Source organism: Mus pahari, chromosome 7 (genome assembly GCF_900095145.1).
Source record: "Mus pahari chromosome 7, PAHARI_EIJ_v1.1, whole genome shotgun sequence".
NCBI classification, from domain to species: Eukaryota; Metazoa; Chordata; class Mammalia; order Rodentia; family Muridae; genus Mus; species Mus pahari.
Window position 1 is genome coordinate 97,876,765 of NC_034596.1, and position 22,258 is coordinate 97,899,022.

The 22,258-nt window shown below is 47.0% G+C and overlaps 1 protein-coding gene across 2 annotated transcripts; it reads right to left on the reverse strand.

Moving 5' to 3' along the window:
* Window positions 1-11,271: 11,271 nt before the first annotated feature.
* Window positions 11,272-19,022, reverse strand: LOC110324788 (alpha-1-antitrypsin 1-6). Of its 2 annotated transcripts, XM_021202484.1 has the most exons (6): window positions 18,884-19,022; window positions 17,834-17,926; window positions 16,654-17,282; window positions 14,985-15,258; window positions 14,006-14,150; window positions 12,866-13,153 (listed from the first exon to the last, which is right to left on the reverse strand). In XM_021202484.1, exons 3-6 carry the CDS (start codon window positions 17,279-17,281, stop codon window positions 12,965-12,967), a joined length of 1,236 nt encoding a protein of 411 aa, XP_021058143.1. In that variant the 5' UTR covers window position 17,282; window positions 17,834-17,926; window positions 18,884-19,022; the 3' UTR covers window positions 12,866-12,964. The 2 variants fall into 2 exon arrangements, with proteins under 2 accessions (XP_021058144.1, XP_021058143.1); XM_021202485.1 differs by lacking the exon at window positions 18,884-19,022 and having other exon boundaries at window positions 11,272-13,153; window positions 14,985-15,093; window positions 17,834-17,924.
* Window positions 19,023-22,258: the final 3,236 nt, after the last annotated feature.

The window sequence follows — 22,258 nt, forward strand, 5'->3', positions numbered from 1 at the left end:
GAAGGGAGTAGGTGTGTGTGTGTGTGTGTGTGTGTGTGTGTGTGTGTATGTGTGTGTGTCTGTCTGTCTGTCCACTACTTTTCAGTAAGGTAGGTGTCATTTGAGAGTGCATCTTACCACTATGTCACCTTCTGGGACTGTGGTAAGGGTTCTGTCTGTCTGTCCACCACTTTTCAGTAAGGTAGATGTGATTAGAGAGCACTTCTTGCCACTGTTTCACCTTCTGGGACCGTGGTAAGGGTGTGTGGACCCCAGACTGGTGAAACCCTATATTGGATGAAGTATCTACTGCTTGTGCTTGAGCTCTTGGCAAGCTCATTCTCTGTTCTTATTTTCTCATCCAAAGAATTGAAAATTGGCACACATAGGTGAGCAAAGCAACACAGTAACTTTATCTGGAGACAAGCCCTAGTGCAGATTATAGAGAGCTATGTAGTTAAGTTTGACAGTGGACCACAAAAGAAGTACTCAAGGGCCCCAAGCTATAGCCTGGAATCTCTATTTATGGGGTGTAAAGGGGGGTAGGGCTGGTTACTTAGGGGCGTAGTTCAATGGTTTTTTTATTTTGACTGGTGGTCATGTGTTTGTTTTTCCTTACTGCTTATGTTTCCTCCCATATGCATCCGATTTAAACGATGTGCATAAGATGGTAAATATAGTGCAAGTTCACTTCAAGGACCGTTTGCACTGGTACCAAAAACCAGTTCAAGCCACATCAGCCTTTCTTTCTTCCTGCTCCAGCACACTCGAACAGAATACTTGAATGGAACTTTATTGTTGTTAGGGGCAGAGGAGCTTCCCCTGTTGCTGAGAAAGAGTTTGTATAACTCTTTGCAGGTGGGTTTCTGAGGTTACTGGGTGCATCGTTTGGAGGAGAGAGAGAGAGAGTAGAATGTGCGGGTAAAGGAGTTGTGTCTCCAGGAATGAGCAGTCCTTTCCCCCTCTATGTAGAAGCACAAGCAGTAACAGATCTGTACTTTGAATAGGGAGAGCAGCAGCTCTGACTCATTTGTCTGCTGGCCCAGTCCTTTGTGGGTCTTCACAAGAGACAGTGGCTGTATTTTGCAGGTAAGCCCAGAAAAGTTTGAGTGATTTCTTCAAAGAGAACAACACGTAGAAGGGGAGGGCGGCAGGCTAAGGAAGGCCATGTGGCACCAAGGTTCGTGTTCTTCCTGCTCTACAGAACCACTTCATGGGAACCAATACAGTTTGGGTTCCCTCACAGGCTGATAGAGGAAGAGAACACGGAGGGCTGGTGAAGTTGTTGAGTGCTGAGCATCTTCATAATCACCAGCTTAGATCTGAGATCACACAGACAACCCTGCACACACCTAGTCCTTTTCTCAGTTGAACAGTTTGCCCTGGAGTTTCTTTGGCCAGATTTTCTAAGGATGAAATGGGCTGCCGTCCTCATCTGGTACACTTCTGCCTGGAAAATGCATTTGGGACCCTGTCTTTTTGTGGGAGAGCACTGTGATCTACCAATCATGGCTGCGAGGTGAGCACAGGGCATGTGCAATCATCTGTACAAATCTTGCTCCTAGATGCTGCGCAAATCAGGTTTTCATTATCAAAATGAAATGCCCGAGGCAGGTTAGCTTAATGATGAAAAGAGGTTTGCTGATTAGAGGATTCAAGGGTATGTCCATGGCATCGTCTCAGGTCTGCAAATACCTTTCTTGTTGTCTGTGTCCTAAGGCAGCTAGTGATACCAAGTAGCAGGGAGTCTATGTCCACACCTAAAAGTCTGGTCCCTCTCCTACTTCTTTCAGAGCCATCAGATTTCAGTGTTAGGAGTTCCGCCCTAATTTATCTTGCCCTATTCACTCCCCAAAGCTCTTATCTTTAGAGCCCATAGCTTTGTGTTTGTTTGGATGATGTTTGCACCATTAACAAATGACTCTGGAGACCCGACTCATCTGTGAGTCTGGTGGGCTGGTAACTGAAACTAGTCCAGAATCCAGGAGTCATAAGAGACAGGGAGGTTGGGTAGGCTAGGATGTGGGACTATTGTCCTAGAGAGGACAAAAGATATGTAAGTTGGAAGAGAGGGATGGAACAGTAGGGCAAGTCTTGATGAACCAACTAAAAACGCTAAATATTAAGCACTGGAAACCCTCGGGAGAGGGTGAGGATAGAGCTTAGCCAGTAAAATGTTTGCCATGCAAGTGTAATGCATGAGTTTAGATTCCCAGTACCCATGTCAAAGCTGGGTATTGTAACACACACACCTGGTTACCCAGTACTGGCTGAAGGCAGAGACAGATTCCTGGAGCTCACCTGCTAGCTAGCCTCCATGTTTTTTGTTTTTTTTTTTTAATTTTTTATTTTCAGGTTCAGGTTCAGTCATAGAACTGGTATCAAAAATTACGGTGCAGTGTGATTTAGGAAGACACCTGGTGTCAACCTCTGGGCTCCACATTGCCATGTACACAACTGCATGTAATAACCACATAACCATAACACACACGTACACGTGCACACTTGCACATGCACACGCGAGCACGCACACACACACACACACACACACACACACACACACACAGAAAGAGAGAGAGAGAGAGAGACAGACAGACAGACAGACAGACAGACCTTGGGAGATGCGTAATGATTCAATTTCTAGCAAAGACAAATAGGCTCAGACAACCAATGCCTGGGAGGCACTTCCGAGGTCATAAGGACAACTTGGCAAGCTGTTTTCATCTTGGCTGCCATATTGGGTCCTGTGTGGTACATCCTGGATTATTGTGGTAGGAATGTTTGGAGCTGTTTGAACAAGAAGAAGTTGAGCCCCGTTGATTAGTGGTGTCTGCCATGGGCAGGAGGGCAAAAGGACTGGCATATAGACCAGTGCTTGCCATTCACAGAGGCCAGAGCACTTGTCATGGAGACAAGGAAGTATAGGTTGGAAGAACCTGAACCTTCCCAAGGGCCACCCAACTGGAGTCAAAATGAGAATTATTTAATAAATCTCATTTTCTGTGTTTTATGCTCCACACCATAGCTCTGCTCTACCATGCCTTCTCTGGGCACTGGTGGGAAGTCACAACCAATTCTTAGCCTGTCCAATGGGAATAAACACCTGGTGGCAGCTGAGCATTGATTCTGATCTCTACACATGTACGCCCACATGCCTCTGACCTTCACCTGCCTCTGGTTATTGAACAAACACGCCTTTGAGCCAGTTTACTGAGCCTCACCTGGCTAATCTCAGTGCTGTTTCAGGGTGGTTGCCCCCAGTGCTTGAGCACCTACTGCATGCTTGGAGCTTTAGGTGTAGCTAAAACAACCATATTTAACATATAAAACAACCATATTTAAAAAGCAACCTCAAACCCCAGAAGGCATTATGAATCCCTCTGCCTTTGTGAAAGGCAAAGAGGAGGAGTTCACGTGTATTACCCGGTAAGACACAGCTCATGAGTGGCTAGCTCAAGGCATGGACCCCAAGCCAAAATGCTTCTTCTTGGATGTCCTTGTTTTGGAAATACCATTGGGTGCCCAAAGTCAGTCATGGTAATAACTCCATGCTTATTGCCTCTGTCCTGGACATGAGTTTCCCTTCAGATCCCAGGGGATGGCACTCCTCCATTCTTTCATTCCTCCCAAGGCAGATGCTAGTGCATGCTCATTTCCTGGGTTCCCAACTTTGCAAGAGGGACCTCCTTTCCCCACGCTCAACTGACTGTACCCCTTACATGGACACTCAAATTCAGGAACAAAGATCTGCTCAGGATGTGTTAGTTTCCAGGTCCCTCCTTTTCTGAAGACTTTTGTTACTGTGATACTGTGGCCACAGTGGAATACCACAAACTGGGTGGCTCACCACCACCTGGAAGTCATTCCATAGTACAGTTCCATAGGCCAGACATACTGTTGACGAAATTCATTCCTCAGCCCTGCCTATGCCTCTCAGGTGGTCAGGCCCTGCCTATGCTGTCAGGTGGTCATCTTCATCTTCACATCCATGGTGATTCCCTCAGTACCCTCTCCTGAGGTCTACTGTGTGTTCAAGTGGCTTACCCACGTCCATGTCTTCTCATCCAGTTTTCCCCTTGTATAAGAATACCGGTTAGGTCAAAATGCATCCAACATACTCATTTTCACTTGATTGCCTCTGGGAAGACCCTGTTTCCAAAATATGTCCTTGTTCTGTGTTACTGGAGGTAAGAATATCAACATATGAAATATAATTAGTCCACATCACACCTGCCAGAACCTATATCTTCATGTAAAGCACAACAAGGGATGTTATTATTATTATGGAAATTTTCAGATGTTTAACCATGTGCAGGAAGTTCACCCACATGGTGGACCACCCAATGTAGGCACCCATGTGCAGTGCACAACCTATACCACTGTCCATGATGACCCCAGGACGATCCTCTGAACAAATAACAGGACAGCACAAAGTCTATAGACCCCTTGTTTCTCATTACAAAGATGTTGGTAATTCAGAATCATTCACTGAACCTTTATGGATCTCACACAGTGTACATAGTGTGTAACCCTGGACTGACATATACACAGTACAAGATGTGTGAGTAAATGTGTAATTTAGTACGAGAAGCTCAATGGATGACAGATTTGTTGACTTAATTGACTTAATCAGCCTAATTTCTGGGTTCATTGACTAGCAATCACACTAAAAAAATGACCAAACATAGCGCATGCCCACTGGAAAGAAATATCCCGTTAGAAGCAGTTTTGATGGTACAGTTATTAAAGTGGTTCTATTAAATATAGTTCCCTATGGCAACCCTGGGGCTGACAGCTCCTGCCGTTTCCTCAGGAGCTTTGCTCTCACCAACTTTTCTAGTTTTTTCCCATCCCCTCATGTAACTGCAGAGATTAAAGCCATGGATTGGGTGGGGGATGTAACTCAGGGGTAGAGATGTAGCCTTGCATGCTGAAGTCCTTTATTCCGTCCCCCAAATAAAAGCCTGTTTGTGGAGGATTGAGCAGCATTACTGTGGAAAAGAAAAAACGAAAGTGAGGTTATTTAGCCAAGGAGATGAACAAAACAACTGTATGAGGATAGTGACAGGCTCCCGCTGGTGCCTCCCTAGCCTGGAGTGTAGGTTAATATTAACAGGCTCAAAGTGATGTGAGGTTGTGTAATTGAGGGCCTGGCCACCAACTCCATGGATGGTCTCACCGTTCACTTCATCTCCTGGATTTCAGTTGCCCTCCATGTAATGCCCGGGACCTGGGGGTGGGATAGGAGGATGCCAGTCCTGGGCAGTAGAGTGTCACCACCTGCTGTGATGATGTAACTGAACCAAGCCTGTCAGCTGGAGTTGCAGCACATCAGTGTCTTTCCACGCAGGCTGTGAGTGTTGGGGGCAGAGAGCTTCTGAAGCCTTTTGTGTCAGTATCTCTGAGCACAGGACACACGTACACAGGCAGAAGAACGATGTGTGCAGTGGGTGGGAGGTCTGGGGTCTACTATCTGGCTCCACTCCTCACTGCTAGACACACATACACCACTTGAAAATAATAAAAAATAAACCTCTGTGTGTGTGTGTACGTGTGCGTGTGCGTGTGTGTGTGTGTGTGTGTGTGTGTGTGTATAAGAGAGAGTGGGGACGGTTTCTCTGTGTAGCCTGTCTATCCTGGATCTCACTTTGTTGACCAGGCTGGCCTTGAACTCAGAGATCTGCCTGCCTCTGCCTCCCAAGTGCAGCATTGTCTGAATGTCTTCATTTCAAAGGCAGAGGTGGTTTGAAGGAGTTGCCTGTATAGTCAGGACACTTGAGGAACACTATTCTCTTTTCCTACTTTGGTGGGAATATGTTATAGGCTCTGAGAAGTCCTTCAGTGAAGATTAATTCAAAACTCTCAAAAAAAAAAAAAACTCTCCTGGCAACCAGATGAAGTTAGGTCTTGCAGACCAAGTCCTCATTTGGGTAAGAAGAGAGCTGCCTCCTCAAGCATCCTGGCTTTTGGCGCATCCCTCCTCCTAGAGTATCCTGGCCCCTGGAGCATCCTTCCTCCTGGAGCATCTCTTCTCCTGGAGCATCCCTCCTTCTGGAGTACTCCTGGTCTCCTGGAGTATTCTGGCTCCTGGAGCATCCTTTCTCCTGGGACATCCTGGCACCCCTGCCCTTTATTTCCCCAGCAACCATTTCATTTACTTCTTAAATTTATGTTTGTTTGTTTGTTTGTTTGAGTTTGAGAAGGAAGTGATGTGGCCTGTTCCCACCCTGGCATAGTCTCCACTGCTCTGAGAGAATTGCCTATTCACCGACATCAAACATGGCAAATCTACCTGTGCCCTCTTCCTGCCCTACCGTCCTCTCAGATCACTTACACAGATCACTCTTTAACCCACCGTGGGTCTCAGATACCATCTTGGCAGTGGGCAGAGGACCACCGAGTTCTGTCTTTTCTGACCACTGCATCTGAGCAGGCTCCTTACCTTGGCCACTCCCCACATCCAGCAGAGCGTGCCTCCCCATGGGACTCATCAGCTTTTCCTCGACATACACCTTCTGCACGTGTCTGAATCCCTCCGCCACATCCTTCCTATAGAAGTTTTTGTTTTTTGTTTTTTGTTTTTTTGTTTTTTGTTTTCTTCTGTCTTGTTCCCAGTGGTCCACCAGTGCTTGGAACATAATACATGCTTAGTAAACAGTTGTCAGGTGAATTAGCACGTGTGCTCACAGAAGAAACGTACATGAATTTTTTCTTTTCATTAGACCTTCTTTAGCTTTTAGCAATCTTCCCATATTCGCCACCACAGAACCTTGTATAAAATCTTGCATGTGTATGTGGTATGTATGTTTGGGGATTCATGTTGTGCTATATGCATGGAAGTCAGAGGACAATCCCAAGTGTTTCTTCTTTCTCTTCTACCTTGTTTGAAATACTGTCTCTTATTGGCTGCTATAAGTTTACGGGGCTCTCAAGCATCTAGGGATCTCTTGGCCCCCACTTTCCATCTTGCAGTAGGAATGCTGGCATTATAGCCACCCATGCTACCACATCTGGCTCTTGTGTGGGTTCTGGAAACACAAACTGGGGACCCCATGCTTGCATGGCTGCCTTTTGACTCACTCAGCCACCACTGCAGCCTCACGCAGAGCCTTGTGAAAATGGTGTATCATGTTTCAGTTCAGGGATGTCCTGAGTTATAAAAAAGGATTCCATGTGGATTTCCTCCCCCGCCACCGCTTTGAATGGTTCTGAATGGGAAAGAATGTCATGTTGTGTGTTAACAGTCCTGTGTGGTAAATTCCCAGGCATGGGCTTCCTGAGTGAGAGTGGTTTTCTCTTTCCTTTAATAGATCTTACCAAGTTGTCTTCCAATGAGCCTGCACAGATTTTCCTTTCTTCACACAGCAGGACAGGGTCTGTTTTCTCACCTGCTCATAGCACTGGTCATCAATGTCATGTATCTGTGTTGATCAGAAAGGTGGGCATTGACAGGCTCATGATTGGATTTACATTTTTTAATTGCAAAGCATTGGGAAATATTACAAACTTCCACTAGGCATCTGTTTATTTTTCTTTCTCTCTTTTCTTTCTTCTTTAAAGTTTGCTTTCTTCTATCTGTCATTTTCTGGGTTTTCTACTCAAAGCTTATTGTTTCCTGATAAACAGGTTTGAAAGAAATCTTTAAGACAATGGTTATCCCTGTTAACAAGTTGTTCAGTCTGCTGTGTTTGTCTATGGCATTTCATTTTTCTTTATTTATATTTGAGTTTCACATATTTGACTGTGAGATGTAATATACTATTTTATAGTAACCTACAATGTAGTAGGTCTCCTTGAGGCACTGTCATACCTGTCATGTCTTGGTTGACATTCTACCCAACTGCTCTTCTTCCTCCTTTTCTGACTCCTCCAGTATTTCTCAGTTCTCTCTCATACCATCCGTGTGCTTTAACCCCTTCTCGCCCTTAAAGCCTCTGTTTCCCCCTCATGGCCCCATTCCAGGTTCCTGGTGTCCACCACCTTGGGGAGCAGGTCCATAGGCACTGGTGAACAGTGTGTGCGATGCTGTTGGTAGAATGTTCTAGATGGCTTCTGGATCTAGTTCCCCTACTGGTCATCTACCTGATTGCTGGATGTTGATTGCTTGCTGTTCTACTATGATGACAGAGGGGAAGATCCATCAGTCCATCCACTCTATTCAGCCTCTGTCAGGAGCTGTGATGTTTGGCACATAAATATGCATGATGGCTCTTCTGTCATGAAGAGCTGAATGGCACTAGCCCCCATATACTGTTCATGCTTTGTAAAACCACACAGCAATTCTTTTGATGATTTCTGGGGATAGTCTTATTCAGAAAGGCTATGTCTGCTTGGTTCTGCTCTACATTTTTATTTGCTGTGTTTCCGTGTCTGCCCTGAAGGTTAGTCCTTACCGCCTGAGCTGACTGTGTCTCTTCTTGAGCTGCTCCCTTGCCAGCCTTCTTGTTTAGTTCTCTGATCTTACTCTGGCACTGCCAGTGTCTTCTCTGACTGTCTGGCTCCAGTGTATCTCTAAAGACTCTGTTATGTGTCCCAGATCACCTTCAGATGGCTCCTTCTGCCATGGCTGCCTTTCATGTCTGATACTCTGGAACTATCTAAGGTGGGGTGAGATACACAGCAGTACAAACAGGCCAGGGAACCAGGAAAGCACCAAAGGTGAAGGATGGGGTCATGGACCCAGATAAGAAGAAGGGAAGAGGGGGGCAGAGGGGCAGCCAGGTTATCTGAGGAGTTAATGAACACACCTGCTCCCCTTTTTTGGAGTTCCCAGCAGGAGATCAAAGGGTCCCTGGGACAGGAGGATGAGCCCAGAAAGCAAAGGAGTGAGAGGATCTTGGACTGTTTCCAGGAGCAGTTTTGGGAACTGTGTGTTTTGTTTTTGGTTTTGTTTTTATTTTTTATTTTTATTTTATTTTATTATTATTTTTTATTTTTTATTTTTTTCTTTTGGTTTTTCGAGACAGGGTTTCTCTGTGTAGTCCTGGCTGTCCTGGCACTCACTCTGTAGACCAGGCTGACCTCGAACTCAGAAATCCACCTGCCTCTGCCTCCCAAGTTTAAAGGTGTGTGCCACCATGCCCGGTGCGAACTGTGTTTTTTTTTTCAGCCAGAACTGATGGATGGGTTAGGGCTCATTCAATCCCAGTCAAAGTGTGGGTATGTGACTGGGCTTAGATTCCAGAGGTATTGATCAGGAGACAGGTAAGGCAAGCACAAGACAAGCAGGTACCCTGTGTGCCCCAGACCCTCTGCCAACCGAGAGCAGAGGGGCAGCCAGGTTACCTGCTCCAGGGAGCAGGAGGCCCAGGGTCAGCTAGATCTGGGAGGGTGCTGTAAGTTGGAGCAGGTCACTAGGTCAGCATGTCCAGCACTTAACTGTAAGCCCACTATGTGCTGAGAGCTCAGACAAAGGTTATGTTCCTTCTTTGGCTCTGTCACAACTGAAGCTGGGTGCCTTGGAGTCCCTCTTGTACAAAGTGTGCTGAACTAGGTGGGTGGCTGGTAACTACCCTCCTCCCCCCTGTGGGCTGAGGAGGAGGCTGGTGAAAGACATACTAATCAGGATTTCCAAGGCCAGCAGAAGACACGTGGGTGGGATGTGCGGCACCAACTGTCCCTTGTGCTATAGCTCTGGGGAATGTCAGATTGAGTGAGAAAAGGAGCATCCAGTGCCTATGTGCCCAGGGGACTGTTGGTAGAAGAGAGCCTAAGGCAGCTTGTGAGCCTGGCCATGTGCTGCTGTGGCCTGAGGCCTGGCTGTTCTCTGGGTTTGGTGTAGTAGAAGCGGCTAGAGGTTTTGGAATCAGGGAAGGGCAAGAGTTCTGTGGCTACCTGAGTCCACCTCAAGGAACAGCTGAGATTGGGGCAAGAAGTTCACGAACATCACAGGCCTATGACTGCGCCTGAGCCCTGGTGTCCTCAGAAAGAGCTCAGGGCCTACAGTCACTGTGTGTGCTTCCACTCCTGCCCTGGGAGGTCTCACACATGGACCTGGCACAGGTGTCCTGTAGTCTGTGTGTTTGGAAACAGAAAAGAGATAGGTCAAGTGCCTAATGCGACAGAAGGGGTCCTTGGTATGCCCGAGGAAAAGACTTGAGGGCGGTGTCCATGCCAGGGAAGGGGAGTTTTGCCTCGAGGGTGGAGAGAGTAAAGGCCACTATCTGCACCAGGTATCACCCCCTCCCCCGGACAGATGCACGCTCTCTGTCACAGATATACGTATGCCCAAAGACTGACAGTGACAGAAACACTTGCACATGTGCATGCACGCACACACACACACACACATACAGCACATACAGATATGCCTCTAGGAACACACATGCACATACACCCCAACGTGGAGACCTCTCTCATCCGAGGTCACACAAACACAACAGGGGACACACCGACTTTCTCCCCAGAGCCCTAGTTCTGGCACAGAAGAAAAAGCTGTTCAAACAATGCCAGCTGCCACCCAGTGACCTTGCTCTGTACTGTCAGATGTCGAATGTCGAAGACCATGATTTATTCCTGGCTCCCAGTGACAGCTGTGAGGATCAGGGAAGCATGGTGTTCTAAGCTCTTCAAGGCCAGCGTGTTCCAGGATGAGACGTTTTGAAACAATGCCCATAATGACATAAAGTTTGGACAAGGGCCAAACTTTAGCCCACCATAGAACCCTAACCACCAGCTTCTCCTTAGGTCCAGATGAGCAGCCCCATAACCACTGGCAAGTGACAGCTCAATTTGGCTTGCTTGGCTTCAGTTTACTAACAAAGAGAATGGTGCCTCATTTCTCATCAGATCTGTGAAGTGCTACTATGGACATTCAGGGAAAGATTGTTCTCCAGTACCTCTTTGGGTGTGTGTGTGTGTATGTGTGTGTGTGTTTGTGTGTGTGTGTGTGTGTGTCTGACTCCCAGTGAATAGTCTCAACAGAAGGACACCATCCCTCACAATGGCAGATGGAAAAAAACCCATACCAAATCAAAATAGACTTTATCACCCCCAAGAAGAATACAGAGGCCCTGAGTGTGATGATTTCACAGAGGCCATACATCTAGTGTGTATCAGTCTCATTTAGAACCCAGGTCCTGACACCCTTCAGTCCTAGTCAGTGCAGCCATTAGGATGGTCTCAACTTTGATGGAGCTGGGGAAGGGCAGAGGGACTAGGTCATTAGTATAAAGAGAAGTGTGGCTTTTAGAGAAATACTTGGTGTGTGTTGATTACTGAGTCCTGGCAAATCACACAACTATGACTTTTTTTTTAAATCTAAAATGTAACAATCTTATGATTCAAGCCAGTGCTTTCTGTCCAAATTTATTCAGGGAGTTAAGATTGGGGTGGGGTATGGGGGAAATCTTCAGATGAAGCAGGCAGCACTCCCACAGTGCAGAAGTGTTCTGGGCAGTGGGTGCATTTCCTGGGAAGGGGATTCTGGCTGCTGCAGGCAGTTAACAGGCTGAAGGTGAAGAGATGCTGGAAACCAGCCTCTGCCCTCTCCCACCACTCCTCTCCCCTTCCCCCTTCTCCCAGCATAGATGCCTACAGCCTTTCAGACAGGGCAAACAGAGAGGGCCCAGCCTGGCGCCAGAATATTGCAATTCCCCTTCTCATGGTGGTGCTCCCTTCCCCCAATGGACCCCCAACATCCCTCCCCACTGGGGGAGCAGCAGATACCGGCTTTGGGGACAGACAAAAGGCAATATATCCCAGCCTCTGTGTCACCGAGGCTGGCATTCTCCTTGATAACTAATATCTCTACAGTGCAGATGGCTCCTGTCCTTGAGAGAAACAAGGATCAAACATCCTTGAAAAGATAAGTGCCCCACTCTTGGGCCACGAGAGAAGGGCAGTTAAGTGTCCCCAGACAGCTCTGGCAAGTTTGTAAAACCACACTAGTTCCTGATAACTCAATGAAGTTACTTCCCAGGTCAGAGGTCAGAAGAGGCCCCTCCCAGCTTCACAGTTCTGTACTGTTTGAACAAACGATATCAGGTTTGAAGGATGGCTTCTTCTTGTCACCTCCCCTGTTACATAATCCCAAAGCCCAAGGATCCCTGCTTATGCATACTCCAAGCCCCTGAACTGGAGCAGCGAGCATCACATTCCTAACCTGCGCAGTAGGAAAGGTTTTTGCTTCTGATCTGACTCGAATAAAAGCTCTTTTGTTATATTACATTGGACTAGAAATTCCTAGAGTTATTATGGGGTTCCCAAGACCTGGGCATAACAAAGGTTGAGGAGGATAGGGTAGACTGCCTGGCCCTGTTGACAAGGATGAATCCTGAGATCTACTATGAGGCACTAGATTTATATTTATCCCTGCAATACTACGTTGAGAGCCTGGAGATGGGGTAGGGGCAGGTGCATATTGACTTCAGGAAGATCTCAGGGGGATCTAGGGAAAGGAAAGGTGTCCTTCTCATGTAGGTATCTATCCTTATGACTTTTCAGAGCCATTCATACAGCATGGCTTCACGGTCAGCGAGTAAGTGGCTTTGTGCCCAGATGGCCTGATGGTAGGAGAAGCCTGAGGGAAATCACCCAGAGACCTCTCTGTTCATTGGAGGATTCGTGTGAGTCCCTTCTGGCAGGGAAGGAATGACAGTGACAGAGGCTGGTGTCCTGCTCCAGTCCTGAGAAGAAAGAGTTCTACCAACTATTTCCTCCAGCCATTCATTCTCAGGAAAATTCTGGTAAGATAAGAGAGGCCAGGCTCAGTGAGATGACACAGTACAACCCGAAGGGGACACGGTCCCCTCCCTTTAGTGCTGGAACTGGGACATCATGGGGATCTCCTTAACACAGATGCAGGAGACACTGCGATGCAATGTGACCTGGAGACTCCACATACCTCAGGGGACAGAGGAAGACACAGACACCACAAGGAGAGGGATTTGCTGCTTGCACTCAGGCATGGGTGAAACGACCCCATGTTTAATGTTACCCAGAAAGGGACATGGCTCTCAGGAGAGGGGCTGATTCCCAAGAGCAGTTAGTTTTGGGGATTTACCACTCTGCCTATAAAGAGGGGGACATCATTCGCTTGATCCTGGATGAAGATCAGGAAAGGTCTGTTGAGCTGAATCCGACCCATATCAGTCGATCTGTCCTTTTTAAAGCATGGGTTTGTCCCAGGCTTTGCCCCCTTTGCATCGATGGTCAACACGGCCTTACTTAGCACCTGAAGGAAGAGAAGCAGAAGCATGTCAGAGGCAGGCAACACCTACTCTGGCCTAGGGCAAGATCACATGTGAACTTACAGAGGAAGACCCTCCAACGGCTGTGTCCATCCTTTATGGTACTGGCCAGCTCTCAGCCTGCTCCATGGTGGTGACCCAAAGCCCCTCCTGCTTCCCCCTCTAACCGTTGCCTGCTTTGACTGATTCCCTTTTCATGTTCCTTTCCTGACCCAATCTCTCATAGCCTTAGATACATTTCACAGCGTTACAGTGTGTGTGTGTGTGGGGGGGGGCATTTGTATTTCACGTCCTTGGCACAAGGGTCCCCTTTCCAGTGTGTAGCGGTGAACTCTTTGGGGATAGGGTTTCTGAAGATGACCTCGAATGTCCAGACACCAAGGGTGCCCTCCCTGAACTACCTTTGATTTCTCTGAACCAGTGGTGTGTTTGGAAAACTCAGTAAAACTTTGGATGCCTGAGTTGCTCTAAATGCCACAAGAGAAAAATATTCTAGGATAATGTCTTAGGTCAGTGAGCCCAATCCTCACTGTATAAATATAGGCAAATTGAACCCCAAGGTCTCAATTTGCCTGGGCAACTGTGAGACGTAGGTTCAGGAAGGACATTCAGGAGAGCTACTTTTATTATCTGAAGCACAAAAATCTGCCTGTTGTGGCTTTGACCTCTGACCCCCATCCTCCAGATAAATCCCAAAGGTCCCTCTGAAGGAGCTCAGTTGTGCCTTGGTCTGTGTCCTTTCTGCTAGCTACCCTTAGCCTCATATCTGAGCTGCACTTTTCTTTACCCTATTTGACTCCAACAGACACAGGACTGTCACTGTGAGGTGACCTTACCTTGAAGGACTTCTGAAGTGTGTCATTCATGTCAGAGCTGTTGGTGCCACCGTTGAAAACGTAGGTGATTCCTAATAGACTCATCACTGACTCCAAGTCGTGGGTCTCAGACAATGATAGTTCTGGTATCTCTAAATCAACCATCCTGGTGTGTAGAAAGGGAAGCTTTTCTTTAGTCTGGAAGAATCAATATCTTTGTCCTGGTTGTCCCTAAAATGCCATCTCCTCAGAGAAGCCCTTCAGGCAGACTCAGGGTGTTCACATGGAGTCGTGTTCCTGCAGTGTTTGGCCACCCCTCTTATTCAGCCAGACATTCTTCTCCCAAGACCTAACTCTTGAGAGAGTGGAGTCAGAGCAGTTGAGTACAACTGCTCACTGCTGAGGGTCTATAGTTCACTCGGGCCTGCCCGAGTGTCCCTGTGTTTCATGTAGCCTGTGTCATGCAACAGGTAGCAAGGGCCTGGCTTGTTTACAGAGCACCAGAAGCACTGATTTGTGGAGCATGGCTCTAGGAACCCAATAAACCCATGCAAGAGCATCAGATAAATTGAGTCTCTTATAGTCATGCCCTGGGCTCTCTTTCCTGAGGTTTTCCATATAGTTTCCTTCTCTGTGGCCAAAACACTTTTGACCTCTAAACTTTAATGTGGCCAGGGCCTGAGAGTCATCTTCATCTTCCTGGCTCAGCCATAATATACACTACAACTGTGGCCCCTGTGCTGGCCTCTGCATCTCTGGAATGGAGTATGTCCATATGGGGTGTGATCCCTCCAAGGGATCACATGTTTACCTCTTTATATTGAGCACTGCTTCTGTCAGTGAACCTGGCCTGCATTACTGAAATGAGCAGAGTCTGCTTGGAAGCTCAAAGTGGCTGTGGCCCCAGCTACTGGCCAGTCTTCCAGGGCCTTTGTTATTTAATGATCAGAGGTTGGGTGCCTCTGGGTAGTTCCTGGGACAGAATGGGGGGAGGGATCACCTTATCAATAGTTGTCGTCTCATCCGGCGGAAGTGTGGGTAGGTCAGACTCTGTTCGACCTTCTGCATCTTCCCTGGATCAGGTATGATGAAGTAGGTTGCGAAGTTGCCTGTGAGCAGAGTAAGCATCAGCACTGTGCTAGACAGATCCTCGACTCGGAACAAGTAATGCATGTCCACCTTATGGATCATCGGTACCTTGATCGTCATGCCGTATCCTAAGTGGTAGTCCTTCACTTTGACGGACAGGCAGCCAAAGTCGCTGACGAGTTTGGCTGGAGAGGATAAAGAAGGCTGTCAGACAGGGGTGGGCCTGGGTCTGTATGAGTCTATCAGAAGAAAGGAGCCCGGAGCCTCCTCTTGGAGCCCCAGTATCATGAGCTAAAAAATAGAATAGGAATGGATATAACATGGCACAAGAGCTTTGTGAGAGTCACTTGAACTGGGAATGTGTGTAGAATCTGGGCATATTCTGGTAGATTCCAAAGGTAAAGTACCTTGGAAAAAGGTTTAATATTTTATTTTAATATTAAATATTTTTATTTTATTTAAATGTTAAATAAAAAATATGCTATGTTTATTAAATGGTTCCTCTGGAGATGCTAAGTGATAAAAAACGCAAATGACCAGAGGTCCCGAAGTCACAGGTGTACCCCTTTGTTTTGGAGGCTCCTTGTCCTTTGTTGACAATGGTTTAGTCTATATTCAAGGCAAACCTTTAGGGTGCCTCGAGTCCTTTCCTGAGCCCACAGATGCAGTGCCTATGCCTGGGCAGCCTTCCTGCTGCTGTATAAGATGATGAGCATTTTGGTCATCTGAGTAGGTAGGTGCCTTGGGAACCTATCATTGAGGTCATCAGAATGAGTAGGACCCCCTCAGAGCCCCTGACCCCATGTTCTCATTGGAAAAGAAGGGATCATGGGAAGGGAATGAAGCTGTGGTCTGAGTGCTGTGCCTGGCAGGACTTTGGCCAGGGGAAAAGGAGCTCTGGTGAAGAGGTACAGCCCTCAGCCTTGAATTCTTACCCAGGCTGTAGACTCCTTGGGGAACAGCTGCTCCCAACCTTACCAGTTCCAAGCAGGACCTGGTCCTGCTTGGGGTCAAGTTTAGTTGATCAAGTGTATGTGTTCCACTGAGTTCCAAGCACTGTGCAACCTCACTGATGCTTTCATTACCTCGGAGCCATGGGCTGCCTTTGGGAAATGGACAGTCATACCGCAAACAGATAAAATGGCTTGTTCAGTGTAGACAGGAAATGAATGATGGAGGCCACATTTGAAGCCAGTGTCTTCAGACTCCAAAGCTGACCCTCTCTACAGTTCTTACTGTTTCATATCCTATGGAAACTGCCCTATGTATACTGAGCTATCATTTGTTTTTAGAAAATACTACATATTCTCTTGTTTCACTCATACAGATTTCAAAAGAGCATGTGTATATAGAATGATCCATCAAGCCCAGCCTAGGGGTTATTTTGTATTAAATTTTTTTTCCAAATGTATTGACTGCTGGAAATTGTTGTGCTATTTAATGGTGAACAACTGGAGAAGATACATGCATGCATCCTACCTTCCTACATTTTGGGATTCCAAGGAGACAGAACATTGGAATGTGAGCATCTATTTGGATAAATCCCCTGGAGCCAGCTCAGCCAAGTGACATACCCTTACCATTCCAGATAATGTAGTTCACCACAGTCAGGAACGTGTTACTCTCCAGATTCTTAACAATGTTCTCTATTCCCTTCTTGCTTTTTTCCATCACGTAATTGTTGATCTCTGTCTTGGCTTGACTGCTGTCTGTAAAGTTTATGGAGATCATGTCAGAATGGTATAGGTCCTTGACTCCTTTCACGAATTTGTCTACTGATGTCAGGTCCTGGTGGATGAACACGCTGCTGCCACTTTCTAGTGATGATGGCTCTTCAGGCTGGTGGACAGAATGGAGCAGATACTGGAAACACTTGTGGATCTCCGCTTCAGGCAAGCCTGTTTTGTTGAACCTTAGGGTCTCCAGGATGTGTTTGCTTAAATTGCCATTGGCTCCCAGGGACAGCATTGAAATGGCAGCAATGACTCTAATAGGGGAGAATAAAATATTTCCATTTGCTGACAGTTGGGCCGTCTTTTTGAACAAGGAGATGGAGATATTGCAGATGGTGAGAGCCACCTTCCGGCACTGGAAGGGATCAATGCTTGGGTCTTCATAGAGTTTTTCATGTTTAGTCTTGGTTATGAGAAGCAGACAGCACAAGCCTACTAGCAGGAGGAGTCCATGGGAGAAAAAGGGTGTTGTCATCCTGCAGGACAGAGAGAGGAACACAGCCCAGAGTCAGAGCCTTGACAACTTCCACTAGCCAGTGAATGACATGTGTAAACGCAACCACAGTTTCCTATTCCTGTGCTGTGTGCCCAACCTGGGCCAGGCACTTTCTATAGCCTCAATATTGAAAGACCCAGTGATGCCTCTCAGGGCTGGTCATGTCTTCCTGGTCTGTGCTTCCCTGATGTATAAAGAACATACTTTGCCTTCCTGTCCCAGTCCCAGCTGCAGAGCTACACAGTTCTCCACTTCTTGATGAGAACATCATAGGGCGGAAGGGTTAAAGAATATGTTTAAAGTCCATGAGCAGGAACTTTGGCAGAGCCAGCTCTCATACATAGCAGGCTGTCTGGGTTCTACTCCACTCCCATCAACAATAATTCAACGCAAGAGAAACTGCCCCGTTTAACAAAAAGCCATGTCACCAGAACCCATGTGACCTGTAATGAAGGTCAATTTCTGAGCTTCATTTTACAAACAGAAACATAATGGAATTAGTCATATAAATACAGATATGGTTACTGGTACCTGGATATGATCTTGGGGGAACTTTGTAGGTTTGCCAAACTTCAGCCTCTAGGACTTGCCGGAGTACTGTGAGGTCGGAATCAGATCTGGAACCTAAATGAAAAAGAGAGCAGAGGAGGTGGAAGGGCGACAGCTCAGTGAAGAATTAATGGGCATATCTTCCCATGTAGATCAGAAGTTCTTCCCAGGTGATCAAGGGCAGATGGCCCCAGGGCAGACAGAAGAGGCCTAGGGCCCTGGGCTGTCCATAGAGAGTCTTAGAAAATACACCTTTAAGGGTAGCAGCTTTTTTTTTGTTTTTGTTTTTTGTTTTGTTTGTTTTGTTTTGTTTTTACAAAAGAAGAAGAAGAAGAAGAAGAAGAAGAAGAAGAAGANAGAAGAAGAAGAAGAAGAGGAAGAGGAAGAGGAAGAGGAAGAGGAAGAGGAAGAGGAAGAGGAAGAGGAAGAGGAAGAGGAAGAGGAAGAGGGAGGAGAAGGAGGAGAAGAAGGAGAAGAAGGAGGAGAAGATGAAGAAGAAGAAGAAGAAGAAGAAGAAGAAGAAGAAGAAGAAGAAGAAGAAGAAGAAGAAGCCCATTTTTCTCCTTTAAGAGAGTTGTGTGTAGAGTTGTGTAAGTCCTTGAATTCACAAGCAGAGGTTGAGGTCTGTGACTTTGGGTAGAGGGGCATGGAACTGGGTATGGAAGGATGTCCAAGCTCAAGCTGAACATATATGGGGTGTGGGAATGGGAGAGATGGATAGGACTATCTGAGATGTCTCCTTAGTCCCCTCCAACCCAGGTAGAGGTGTACACACAAAGGTAAGAGACCCAGAGCCAGCCCAGGACCTCCTCAAGGAGGGAAAAGCACCAGGTCAGCCTGACCCAGTGTTCAGTAGTGGGAATTCTGTGTGCTCAGATGGTCCCGGAACAAGGTCTTTGTTCTCCTCTGGATTTGCCCTCGGGAGTTGAATCTCTGCTTCTCCTTCTCCTGCGTCGAGGACACATGGAGGCAGGTAGTAAGGTTGGCAGTGCCCACCCCATGGGCTCAGAGGGCAGTTGGTTAAGGACTTACTGAGTTGCGTCTGTGGAGGCAGTGAAAAACTTGTGGGCTGGTCATGCAGCTCTGACTTCTCCTGAAGCTCTCACCCTGGGGACTTATAGGCACAGCAGAGTGTGGGGCACGCACCGTCCCTATGTGTGTGATGACATTTCACGCTGGAGGAGAGCTTTGGGCAGCTTATAATCCTGCCTAGAAGATGGTGTGCCATGTGTTTCTGTGACCTATGCACCTGGTTATCTTTCTCTGAACCCACTTAGAGAAGCAGGACTGTCCAGAGCCAACCTTCTTGAAGGGGGACAGAGGGAGCCCTGTGGCTATTGAAGCCTACCTCTGGGAGTTACTGAGAGGAGGTCATGGGTTCATACATATGCCAAGCCTTGGTATCTTCAATAATCATTACCTGCCTGAAGTCAGTCCCACTCCCAGCCTAGGAAACCTCGTGTGCGTACTAGAACCCATGCTGCATTGTATTCAGGCCTAGTTGTCTAGGACAGACTGGGGGGTAATGCTGGAGCTTCAGAAGAGGTCTAGAGGCCTTTAGTGTAGCATAGGGAGAAGTGCTGGTGGCCACTCCAAGGAGGATTAGCTTTACCTTCAGGACAGGGGGAATAAAAATCCCCTCATCCTCATGTGTACATATGATCCCTGTAACCCACATAATACCCTTCCAGATGCACACGTTAAAATACACAACATGGCCACAGTCCCAGACCCAGATCCAGATGTAAAGCATGCATGCAAGCAGCACTTCCTGCCCCCCTATCCTTTACTGTACTGTGCCTGGCAGGCCTGCGAGGGTCTTGAGGCTTCAGAGGCCATCATCTGGTCATAGCGTGCTCCACACTTACTCCCTGGAGGCACAGTTCTCGGCCTTTTTAAACAAATGGACAATGGTCCTTTGGATGCTTGCCTACCTTTTGCTTGTCCCGCCATCTATTGATAGACATGTAGCTTAGGGGCTTATTTCAACTTAGGTGCACCATGCTGTCCTGAACAGGAGTATGAACATACCTTTCATTCCTTCTGGAATAAAGGAGAGACAACATTGCTGGGGGCTGGGGTGTGTGTTGGTTCTGATGATAAGCGTGATTGGGCATTGAAAGCCCTAGGGAATTGGTGGGGCACAGACAGCTGGAGGTGTGTCGGAGGGTTCTTCTAGAGCTGATTAGATCATAAGAGCTTTGACTTCATCTATGATCTGTGGATGGATTCATATGATGCCATTTGGGGGAAGTGAGGAACTTCCTGGTTGGAGGAAGTCAGTCACTGGGTGTCTGTCCGTAGCACTAATTTAAAAACACCTTAGTCCCAATGAACTCTGTTTATTACTGTGTCTCCTTTAGACTAAGAAAGCAAAACAATCTCATAGTTTAAGTTGGTATGGATTTTTGTGTGATGATGTTAGATATTCAAAGTTCCTTTTTTAAAATAACATCCTATGTATGTGATTCAAACTTGGTTTAAAATATTCTAAAATATTCTTTATATGATGATGAAGTTTCAAGGTTACAAAGGTCTATTCAGATTAAGGAAAGCTAATTTAAAATATATGCCTAACTATTTATGGCTTTGCTAGTACATGGTCACTGTATGATTGTTTCTGACCTGTCTTGAGTGTGGTCTGAAAGGGGTGTGCAATAACCCATTTTCAGGGCTATCAATAAAGTAAAATAGCATAAAATAGCAGTATGAAATGATTTCAAAGTTATCCGTATTTAAACAACATCTGAATCCCTATTATGTTAAGGATCCAGTAAAGCCAGAAGAGCCAGAGATGAATTGGGCCTGTGAGGCTGGAGGAAGGGGCAAGGAGCGGCATTCATCCACACATTCAAGAATCATAAAGCATCTTCCACACAATGAACTCTCTGTTTATTACTGTGCCTCCTTTTAGAGTAAGGAAGCAGAAACAATCTCCTATTTTAAGTTGGTATGGATGTTTGTGTGATGATGTTAGAAACTCAGAGTCCTATTTTTACAACATCCTGTGTCTATGGTTCAAGCCCTCCTGCTGCTGCATTCTATTTCATAATCATTAGGGACTGGAACCCAGGAAAATAGGAGGTATCCCATGGCAGTGCCCCAGGGACAAGGGGTTAGATGGCTCATTGAGAACCATGAGCCTGTGGACTAAGGAGATCTGGGGGAGGCGATGTTTGCCATCTGTGCATCTGTACTGAAAGTTGCTCTTTCAATAAAATGACTAAGACAGGCAGTACTTTCATGTTCTCTTGAACTGTAGTGGTTATGTGGGTGTTGATAGAGTGTCATATGTCCCAAGCCGGCCTTGGACTTAGAGTTTTCTGTGTAGTTTGAAGATGACTTGGAACTCCTCATCTTCCTGTAGTCATACCCAAGTGCTGTGGCTGTGGATGTGCATCAGCGTGCCCAGTCCAGGTGGTTGCACCCAGTGTGTTAGGCAAACACTACCAGCTGAGACATATCTTTCTTTTAAAATTTAAATCCATCCAATGCCCCACTCCTGGTCACCCTTCCCACAATCCTTCCCCCCTCTCCTCTCCCTTTCTCCTCTAAGCGTGTGGGGACCTCCCTGGGTATCCCCCACCATCCTGCCACATCAGGTCTCTGAGAGGTTAGGTGCGTCCTCTCCCACTGAGGCCAGACAAGTCAGCCTGGCTATAAGAACATATCCCATGGACAGTCAACAGCTTTTGGGATAGCCCTTACTCCAGTTGTTTGGGACCCACATGAAGACTCAGCTGCATATCTGCTACATATGTGCGGGGAGGCCTAGGTCCAGACTGTGTATGTTCTTTGGTTGGTGCTGGGTCATATCTTTAGCTTAGCTTTTATGATTTTTTTCCCCTCAGATCCTTAGCTGCCAAATCCCAAGACCAATTGCCACTGGCTTGTGGTGGATGAGAGTGGACCTTCAGAGATCCAGGGGTTCTTTCAATCCTCTGTAAAAACTGTCTCTATATACTGCTAACCTTGGAGTACCGTGCAGCGTTCGAGAAGCATTGAAAAAACAGTTAAAAAGCAGTATAAGGAACCGTGTCATTGTGGGGTGGGTTTTGAGATTTCCAAAAGCCTGTGTTAGGCCCAGTCTCACTCTGCCTCCTGTTTGTGAATTACGTGTAAATCTCAGCTCCTTCTCCTGCCCATGCCTGCCTGCCTGCCTGCTGCCTATACCTGCCTGCCTGCCCGCTGCCTGCCTGCCTGCCCATGCCTGCCTGCCTGCCCATGCCTGCCTGCCTGCCCATGCCTGCCTGCCTACCTGTTGCCTGCCTGCCTGCCTGCCCATGCCTGCCTTCCTGCTGCCTGCCTGCCTGCTGCCTATACCTGCCTGCCTGCCCATGCCTGCCTGCCTTCCTGCTGCCTGCCTGTCTGTTGCCTGCCTGCCTGCCTGCCTGCCTGCCTGCTGCC

Bases quoted from the DNA above. Each gene is read 5' to 3' on its own strand.
- LOC110324788 (XM_021202484.1), bottom strand. From the start codon at position 17,281: ATGACAACACCCTTTTTCTCCCATGGACTCCTCCTGCTAGTAGGCTTG. The intron at 15,259-16,653 runs GTAAGGGTATGT...TATCCTCTCCAG, and splicing joins GAACTACATTATCTGGAATG to CCAAACTCGTCAGCGACTTT. The intron at 13,154-14,005 runs GTAAGGTCACCT...CTCTTCCTTCAG, and splicing joins CACTTCAGAAGTCCTTCAAG to GTGCTAAGTAAGGCCGTGTT.